Source organism: Clytia hemisphaerica, unplaced genomic scaffold (genome assembly GCF_902728285.1).
Source record: "Clytia hemisphaerica strain Z4C2 unplaced genomic scaffold, Clytia hemisphaerica genome assembly, whole genome shotgun sequence".
NCBI lineage: Eukaryota > Metazoa > Cnidaria > Hydrozoa > Leptothecata > Clytiidae > Clytia > Clytia hemisphaerica.
Window position 1 is genome coordinate 362,161 of NW_027104248.1, and position 10,635 is coordinate 372,795.

At 34.3% G+C, this 10,635-nt stretch overlaps 1 protein-coding gene across 1 annotated transcript; it reads right to left on the bottom strand.

Moving 5' to 3' along the window:
* Positions 1-1,075: 1,075 nt before the first annotated feature.
* On the bottom strand, positions 1,076-8,238 carry LOC136816514 (tRNA (adenine(58)-N(1))-methyltransferase catalytic subunit TRMT61A-like). The gene is made up of 10 exons (XM_067072855.1): positions 8,140-8,238; positions 7,057-7,164; positions 6,652-6,814; positions 5,926-6,028; positions 5,511-5,608; positions 3,943-4,001; positions 3,074-3,161; positions 2,520-2,608; positions 1,732-1,794; positions 1,076-1,541 (listed from the first exon to the last, which is right to left on the bottom strand). Exons 1-10 carry the CDS (start codon positions 8,197-8,199, stop codon positions 1,140-1,142), a joined length of 1,233 nt encoding a protein of 410 aa, XP_066928956.1. The 5' UTR covers positions 8,200-8,238; the 3' UTR covers positions 1,076-1,139.
* Between the last annotated feature and the right edge of the window lie 2,397 nt (positions 8,239-10,635).

A 10,635-nucleotide genomic window follows, 5' to 3' on the forward strand; every position in this document is an offset into this window, starting at 1 on the left:
AAAAGTGTGTTTCTTAAAAAAAAACGTGTGTTCTTCAAAAAGTTGATTTTCTTCTTCTTCATTTTTCTTATTTATATTTCCATTTTCAAAACTTTTCTTTGTTTCAAATATTTTTTAAATCATCTGCAAAAGATTGAACTATCTAAAAATTTTCGGAAAATTTCCTAAATTAGTAGGGGGAATTTTGTTCGATTTTTTGGAATCGGTCGACTGTTTTGTTAGAAGCACTTGTTATACATTTTTGGAAAGCTAAGGGGTAGGGGAACTAACTCGAGAAATTAACCCTTGAAAACTGTGTTTTTCAGCCAGAAACAGCTATTTTGTCCAGTTTTTGCGCTTTTTGAAGCTCAATATCTCGAATTAGGTACTGAAATCACCTATACTTGCAATATATCTCTAATCTTAATTTTTTGAGAGCTTTCCAAAAATATACAACAGGTCTCCGTTTTCTCGAGCTAAAATTTTCATTAATTTTTAACCCTATGATTTTTGCCTGAGACCGTCATATTTGTCCGAAAATCACACCAAAGTGTCCGAAAAAAAATTGGAAACATCGTAATTTCGATTCCCTTACCCCTTAGCTTTCCAAAATGTATAACAAGTGCTTCTAACAAAACAGTCGAGCGATTTTACAAAATGCCCTCTACTAAATTGGTGTATCAAGAGTTATGACTCCTTTTGTTTTTGGGATGAAAAATTGGTCAAAAGCCACAATTTTCTAAGATTTTTTCCAAGATTGTAGACGAAACGAATGGTGGTTACTATTTATCAAAATTTCAGGTCAAAAACTCCAGCTCCTGTGTTTCAGTAAGGGCCAATGTGTATTTTACAGGCCGGTCTGCAAAGTAGCAAATATTGCTGGGACCAAAGTTTTTTTGTCTTATTTATTTAACGAACTAGCCTTCAGGAACAAGTTTTAGTCAAATCGGACAAGCCAATCTGTTAGTATGTGATTACATCTCAAAAACAGTTTTAAAAAGTTACTATGTCGGGTTAAAGAAAACAAAGAGATAGATGCGTACCTTCCGTTAAGAAACTATAAAAAGGAAATATAATAATATCGAATGAGAAGATCTAAGAATATCGAAACAACACAATCGCGAGTATTCATTTTAAATGGATTTTATAATATATAAAAACTATTCTTCTCTCTTAACTTCACTACTACATGAAGGATACCAAGATGCAAAAGTCAGATAACCTGTATGACCAGGCATTTGTTTTCCAGGTTTACTCGTCAGAACATTGATATTACCAGGCTTTGTTCCTGCAGTTAGCTTAGCTACCATACCATTTGGTAAAAGTCCTGCAACATTTTCGCTTTGTACTTTTGAGGATTGTTGATTTACCGGAGAATTCTTAGAATTTTCAGACGATTCTTGGTTAGAATTCGTATTAGCGTTCACGTTTTCATTTGATTTACTTTCGGTTTCATTTTTATGATTCGTCTCATCCATTTGTTGATCGTTTTCACTTTTCGAATTCTCTTTTGCTGTGTCGCTTGTGGTGATTCTGTCTGACCCACTTTCTGCATCTGAGACCTAAACAAGTTCAATCATAATTTAACAGGAGGGATTCTTATCGTGTTGACCGACACCACAGAACTTTGTTTGTGTAAAGAATGGGCATTATACCCAACAAACCTTGTCCTTTCTCGTTTTACAAAGAAGTTATCACTAAACTTTTTTATCCATCAAAATAAATTTGAGTAGAGATATCAATTCAACTTACTTTTCTCATTTTAGATAGTGGTTCATCTTCGCTAGTTATGCTGGTCGTCTTCTCCACTTTTTCCTATATAGAGAAAAATGTGATATACAATGAAATATAAAGAATCATTAAGTGCTCAAAGATTAGAGAAAATGCCCAGCGAAATATGGTGAAATAAAGAAGCAGCTTACGATTGCAACACGATGTTTCATGCATGAAAAGAGTATAAGCAATAAAATAAAGTGAAGTAATTGTGAGTTATTTCTTTATTTTTTGATAAAAAATTGGGCCATTCCATTAAATTTCCATACAGGGGGGGGGAGTGGATGAGCCTTTTCAAATCAAAAAATATTTCTTGGAAATATTCCCTGGAAATTAGAAAATTTTCAAAAAATCCCTTGGAAAATTTATTTTCATACCTTAAAGTGACGGTGGACGAACTAAAATCAGTCTTTTTTTTTACCCCTTGGAAATTTTGAAATAATTTTAGACCCCCTGGAAATTCTGCTCAAGTCACCCCCTGGAAATGTTCGTCCACCCCCCATGTATGGACATAAAATGGAATGGCCCATTGATAATAGATAGATATAATTATAAAGAAATTAACGTTTTTAATTTAGAGGTATACTCAATTTTCAGGGATATGTACCAAAAATATGATCACCCTACCCCACAACCTCCAAGGTCATGCGATATCCTCTTCTGGACTTCATCAGAATGAATTTACTACTAAACTCGGTGATTATCAACTGAAAAATAACATAACAATATGTGGGCGGACTAAAGTGGATACATTTTCAAACTCTTACCCATTTGAAACCAGCTCCAGTGTTGGCTTCTGGCATTGGAGTCGTACGAACGTTCATTGCTCGAACCAAACACTCGACTGTTTTCACTTCTACAGAAGAATAAAAGCTAAATTGAACTTGGTTTTGATAACTAATAAGGCATATAAAATGTAATGACGATGATAGGAATTCATCTGGAGTTATCAAGGACAGTCGATATATATATAGGATTCGCTAGAGTATAATTTCCCTTGACTTTTGATTAAATCTTTTAGACCCTTTCTTCATTAAAAAGAGCTGTAAAAGGTGTAATGTTCCAGGAATCTTTCTTTGAAAATTGGTCTTTTTTCTCGAATTAGAACTGATATGACTTCATCTTGTGATGCTATTAATTTTTAATACAATTTTAAGGTGTGCTGATTATGTGATTGTGTTTATTTTGGACGAAGAAAACAATGAAAAAGATCCTGAAGAAACCTTTTAAAAGAGGATTTTCCAGGTTTTTTAAGACCATTTGGAATCCCGGCCTCCGGCCTGGGTATGACAAAATAAACATAAAAAAGAAATTTATTTACCACAAAAGCCCAATCTTCTAAGTACAACACATGAGCGTTGAACTTGCTCGATACACGGTGAAAATGAACAGATACGGCCACCAGATTTCTAATAATTAAAAAGAAAATATTAAAATGAAGAAATAAACTTTGATAATGACCCTGACCTCTGAAAGTATTAATGAAATGTTTGCGTGAGAGCCAAAATCATAGTGTCCTCCCCCCCCCTTTATAAAGGGGGGGGGGAATCAATTTTCCAGTTTTGAATGGGTGAGGGGGGAAATGAAAATTTGAATAGTAAAGGGGGGGAAAAAAAGAGGGGGGAAAACATCGATAGTTGGCAAATTTGGTGGGGGGAAGTGTGAAATCACTTCAATTTTATCTCAGCAACCAAGGTCAGTCCACATGATATCATGTGATTAGATCATGATTGAAAATTAACCAATTTTCGTTCAATTTTGTCTAGTATTCCTTTTGCAGCAAAATTTTACGTCTGTGTCAGGTTGAAATTTGAGAAATTTATACGGGTATATGGGGGGGGTGGGAATGATATTTTCAGAATTTTCTTGGGGGAAAGCAAAAAAGAGGGGGGAAACTAAAAAACTGAAAAGTCATAGGGGGAAAAAAAAGAGGGGGGAGATTTAAAAAAATCAAAAATTTGGTGGGGGGAACAAACCCTGGAGGACACTATGCGAAAAATAGGTTATCAATCAAAGGGCAATTTTATAGTGTCGTAGGCATCCCCCCCCAAGAAATATTTTCTTTATTGAATGGATAATGAATCCCATCATCTTGGCAAAGACATCCTTTGAGGATGTGGATATTGAATCTCCTCAAAAGATTTTTAATAAATTAACAATAAACTTGTCAATATTATGTTTGAGGAATACCTTTAATGCTTTTTTCGCGTGTGGTATGGCATCCCAGGGCTTTGGTAGATCCAGAAATACTAAAATAAATAACATTTCCAAAAGATAAATTTGACGAACAATATTTAACAAGCAACATGCTGAATGGACCTACCTAATGATTAACATCAGATGAAAATAAGAAAAAAGTGACAATAATTGTACAAAAATTCAGAATGGAAAAATAAAGCTTGTGTGTTGAATAATGTAAAATGGTAAAAAGGAATTTCCCCAAATACGAAAATCACTTAAACTATTCAAGCGCAAAAAACCTTTTAAGCTGTTTTTGGCCCAAATTTGCCGAAAAAAATTTTCCTTAAAAATCTGGCTCTGTCACATTTTGGGCATTGCCATTTTGCATCATTGTGCAAAAAATCAGAAAAAAATTATGAGTCAACATTGAGAAAAGCTATATTTTCTTATTTGGTTAAAGGGAATTTCCCCAAAATACGAAAATCCGTCTTTTAAGGTGAATAAGAATTTTCCAGGAAAAACCACTTCAGCCATTCTTTAGAGAATCTTGCCCTCCATCTTTGTACAAAAAATCAGAAAAAAAGTAATGACAGGATTTTGCACAAAGTCCAAAAAACCCTATTTGTAGGCAGTTTTTGGCCCAAATTTGCCCAAATATATCTTTTTCGAAAATCGAGCTCCGACACATTTTATAGGCATTGCCATTTTGCATCATTGTGCAAAAAATCAGAAAAAAATAATGAGTCAACATTGAGAAAAGCTATATTTTCTTATTTGGTTAAAGGGAATTTCCCTCAAAATACGAAAATCCATTTTTTAAGGCGAATAAGAATTTTCCGGGAAAAACCACTTTATCCATTATTTAGAGAATCTTGCCCTCCCTCTTTGTACAAAAAATCAGAAAAAAGTAATGACAGGATTTTGCACAAAGTCCAAAAAACCCTATTTTTAGGTAGTTTTTGGCCCAAATTTGCCCAAATAAATTTTTTCTCAAAAATCGGGCTCCGTCACGTTCTGGGCATTGCCATTTTGCATCATTGTGCAAAAAATCAGAAAAAAATAATGAGCCAATCCTGAGAAAAGCTGGTAACAGACAGACGGACGAACGGACGAACGAACGAACGGACATGGGTTAATTTATAGAACCTCCACCGGGGTACCCGAAGGTAGGTCCAAAAAGTATCGCAAAAATTAAACTATACATCTCTACAAGTAGCTGACAGTGATGTTTAAACTTATGGTAGTTAATCAAATAGTTGAACATGCGCAACGCGGCCTGATTGTAGCAAAACAAACAAACCATTTCAGCCAAATCTGACCATATTGTTGGAAGTCTCCAGGCTGCCTCAAAGTTTTAGCCTCGTTTTGGTGAAAAGCTCGTCCTCAGCCCCCAAAATCAAAATTTTTAAACAATGAAAAAAGCAACCCTAGATATTTACCCAAGAAACAAGTGTGCCAAACTTCAGTCAAATCCAACAATTTTTGAAGTCACACCGGCCGGGCTGCCGCAAAGTTTTTGTGACAAACAGACAGACAGGCAGGCAGACAGACAGACAGTCGAGAATTGAAATTCTTACCTGCATCAGCGCAGTCTTCCAGTCCAAACCCATCAACACATGCATCAGCGCATTTAGAGGTAATATATTGGGAAATACCATGATGCTCAAATTCTTCCCTAAAAAAGAAAACAAAAGTCGACTAGGTCTACCAATAAGACTACATTTGATTTATACCCAGACCCCCGTTTATATTCAATACCCCATAATACAATATCCCCTTCTTAATTTTTTTAACGAGCTGTTTAATTTGAAGAATTTCCGTATATAAAACATGAATAAAATGTTGACGCTGCCATTATTGATTTGGAGAAAATCATACCACCACTTTAAAGGTTTTCTGAAAGGTTGAGCTATGCAGTTTGGTTCCATAATCTCTGACACTCATAAATCAAATTAGTGATATATGCTAGCAGAATAAAAACGCAATTTTTACCTTGCACTTTCTACCCTCTTTTCATGGAAATCGAAAGTGTGCAAATGACCATTAGGTTTTATCGTTCTAACAATAGAATGTGACAGCGATCCGCTTCCAGTACCTAAAATATATTGAGAATGAACAAGTTAAAACGCTATGATTGATTTACCAGAATCTAATTCCTAAGGGAATGAAATAATTGCTAAAATTTTCTAGCAACCGTACTAGACTCACCTTCAGCACTTTTTCCATTGCTCAAAGACCCTAAGGCTGGGCTTAAAAAATTGATGGTTTGCCGTCACCCGACCCTAGATTTTGGAGGTGGGTCGGTCGGTCGGAATTTTTTTTTATTTTGGCGATTTATGAAATTTTCGTCCATGGAAGGGTTGACAGTTTGTTTACATTTAGGTAATTTTGAATAAAAAACAGAAGTGCTAGCAGGGAATTTACGATTCTTATGCTTGAGACAAACAAGATACGAGTTTTGATTTTTTATTGCTTGAAGTTTTTGAAGGAAAAAAAATCTTCTTTAAAATGGCAATAAAATTTTTTGGGTCGGCAAGTTTCGAGGTAGGGTCGGTCGGGTGACGACAAACCAACAATTTTTTAAGTCCAGCCTAATTGCAGTTTTTTTTTACAATCCAGTCCTAGGTTTAAATTTATATTCCTCGAGAAACTTCATCCAATGCAGTTTTCAGACAAACATTCATACAATATTCTAAATTAAAATAAGTATTTACTTGCCTGATTCAACTACGATAGAGCCTGGTTTCAAATCCAATTCCATTGTGATTTGGGAGATATCCGTGCTATACAAGATTTGAGTTCTGTGTGGTAGCGTCACTGTCCATAACTCAGGTGTGGGATGCAGTAAGTAAGCAAACCCTTTTCCTTTCATGGAATATGCCTGTGATGATGTGATTAAGATTAGGTAAATAGAACATTTCATTTCCAAGTCATTGTTTTAACTGTTCAATTAAAAAAAGTTCATTCTTTATGCTATGATGTACAAAGAAATTCATAAAAAGCTTCAACGACCAAAGCTAATGAAGATTTTATTTTTATCCAGGCTCACATTGATTTATAAATAGAATTTCTATGCAATTTTTCAAATCAATATTTATAACAGAAAAACCAATATCTTCCTACCTTGGTTCCAAAGGCCTTACCGATTAGATCTTTGTGTGGGAAGGCCCCATATTTGGTTTGATGAGTTTTCGTTACATCTATTTGAAATGACAAGGCTGAATTTCTGCCCTATATTGAATAGAAATATCCCTCCTTAATTTCTCCTGTTTTTCGAAATCTTCTTCTATGACTAAGAATGAGTATGAATGTTAAGACATTACTGTATACATTTTATTCCAATGGAAGACTTGAATGAAGGTGAAGACCCCACTGGAAAAATTGGCTAAAAAATCACAACCTATTAGTAATTAAGTGGCGAAAATTGCATTCCAAAACCATTCCCATGGCGTTTTTGATATGGAAACAATATATATTCCATGGTGATTTCGATAAAAAATTTTCATCCCCATTGAGGGAAAGCGTTTCCTCTGGAGCACTAAGACAGGGGTGGACAGAAAAGTCTAAACATGATTAAAAATTAATGTATCAGGAGCAGCATCAAAAGTTTCTTTTTATTTATATTCTTAGTTCTATTGCAAAAATATTCAGTCTCCTTAAAAACCTTGAGAAAACTGAATACATTGCCTTGCCTTTTTTGTGGTGCACCCCTACCCGGGGGTGATACTAAGGTAAAATGGGTGCCGTGCCGGATATGTGCTAGTCATAAGGGTCACCTTTTTCACACCATTAAAAGTCCCTCAAAGGGGTACAAAAACCATTTAAAAGCATAATTGAGTCTCTGTAAGGGTTCAAAAATTACGAAATCAAAAATAGTATACCTAGGGTCATGATCTTTTTTGAAATTTGGACTAAAATTTGAGAATTTTGGCAGACATTTTGGGGAAATAGTCTCTCTAAGATTGATAAAAACGTCAAAAAGTGGACAACATTTTCGAAATCCAGTCTCTCTAAAGGGTCTATATCAAACTTTTCGGACAAACCTGTCATCTCGCAAACCAAACCCAAGATTTGGTTTGCACCCGGGTGCAAAATGCTACCTGGCATTTTGTGAAATAAGTCAGAGTGAGCAAGGTTCATTTGAATGGTAAGAATAAAAACATCAATCTACACAAAGAATCTTAATTTTTGGAAAAAGTAACTTACCAAGTATAGAACAACAGTATCCCCTTCTTCCACTTTTTCTTTGTATTTATCAAAACTCATTTTTGAATTAAATATGCTTTTTAATGGTTTGTTTCTATGGTAAAGAATAGTTTAGATAAAAGTAAATCTGCAAAGGCGGTTATGTCTACTGAAGTTTATACTAACAAGCGATACTTTTATGAACCTACCAGTTTATGCATTTAAAACATACAATTGATATCTACGTGAGCATGACCGATTAAAACAATCATTCAGAGCACAAATAGTGACTGTTTATTAAAATTCTTCGTTCATTTTCATCATTGATTGTCCTCCGTGCTCATTGGGTGGTATTAAGGGTATTAAGGTTGGAAGGAAGAGACTATCTATCTCATCTAAAATTTGAGTAATTTGGTTAGGAACATTGTTCTAAGCTTATAAATAGTGATTCTAATGGATAAAGATTTTTGTGTGAAAATCTGCTTCTTTTACCAATGATGCTACTTTCATGCGAAGTATCGGAAAAAAATAATGATCAATATTATTTCACAAAGTCTGAAAAACCCTTTTTTAGCCGTTTTATGGCTGAAATTTACCACCAAAATATCTTTTCTTCAAAATCAGGCTTCGTCCAGCTCCGTCACATTTTGGGAATTACCATTTTGCATCATTGAGTAAAAACTCAGAAAATTCGAATGAGCCAATCCCGAGAAAACCTCATAACAGACGGATGGACAGGCATAAACAGGTTGATTTATAGGACCCCCCTTAAATTAGGTCCAAAAACACAGGATGGCAAAACAATAAGCGGTACAAATGTTGCTAAGTCTCCTTTGATAAATCTATAAAAAAATATATACAAAACTTGAATGAATGTTATTTGTCAATTCCAAGATAATCAAACAATGATTTTGGCAGATTTTGTTTAGCCAAATATTCCTCACTGAATGAAGTCAAAACAGCTAATCTGGCAAAATGCTTCAAAGTGATTTGATGTGAATTTATTCTGGATACTTTGAAAAGATGTTCATTATCAAAATATGTCAATGAATACTCTCTTGAATTCCAATTCAAGTTGAAATTTCCATAACTCATTGGATCTTTTGGAACACAAAACTCCATCACAGTTTCGTTTGTTTTCAAATCAACAAAATGAAACTGACACAAACCATTTTCTTTGAAAATACGATATTGTGCTAAAATCTGACCAAACCGATTTAAAATACCATCAACAATAAAATTTTCTCTACGATCAGGCTGGACAAAACCAGTTAAAACACCATTATCCCATTCTACTAAAACTTCCACTTTACCATGTCGCAATTTCAATATACGTCTGAGCTCATCATCATTTTCCCCAGAAGATAAAACATGTAAGTAATGGTTATGATGGTTCAAGCCATTAATACCATCAACAGGAGCTAGAGAGCAGTATGATGTTATATATTGTCCATTTAAATCAAACTGCCAGGTTTTAAAAGTTTTATTGACAATATTACCATACACATAAAGCATATCCCTTGTTAAAAACAAGTTAACATCACTAAAACTTGATATATACCTGATACAGACATTTAAATCAAGCAAGATTGTTCTTGAATGCCAAATTTTACCATTTGATGTATGAATCAAGTCAACTCTTTGTTTTGTTCTATCATTATTATGACAAGGTAATCGGTTAAAAGCATGAACCATCAAAGTGGTCACTTCTCTATGACGACATTGATAATCAAATTTCACAAAAGAAAAACGTTCAGAACGAACATATTCTAAAGACAGATCAGCTTTTTGACTGTTATCAATCTCAATATGATGATCACATTTGGTTATCAATAGACCATAAAAACAAAAATGATACAAATCAACACGATCTACTCCATTTTTTGAATATCTTTGGATAGCATGTACAACTTGTGCTCCATGTTTGTCAAATAAAAAAGACCTGATTGGATTCTCAACTTCAATTTCTGGGAATTTGATTTCTATAAGATTGCTCTTCAGTTTCAGTAACTCGTGATCAAAATAAACAGCTTGAATAATGCACATCTGGTCAAAATCGTCTTGAAATAGAAGATAATATTGACCAGTTTCATCAAATCCTTGATCAACAGAATCCAAATCAAATTGATCCCATAAAGCAAAGGGTGAAATTTCTTTGCCTCCAAATTCTGGTGGTATAAACATGCAATGTTTCATTGTTGACATCTTTAATATATTCAAATTTCTCCTGGTCCAGGGAGTGAAATATAGAGAAATTGTAAATTGCAGACATACATTTTTGTGACAAAATTATTTCAAAGCGTAATGTTAGTTGATAACAAAAATAATGTTGTTTTTAGAGTTTCATCAATTAGACCCCTATAATGATCCCACTACCCCCAAGAAACTAAATCATAGTAATCAGTAATAAGTGTACATGGCCTATATATAATCAAGCTGAATCAGGCATAAGCGTGTATGAACAGGGGCACCCTTAGGGGTTCGGAGGTTGTTCCAGGTTGCACTCAGCAGCAGTCA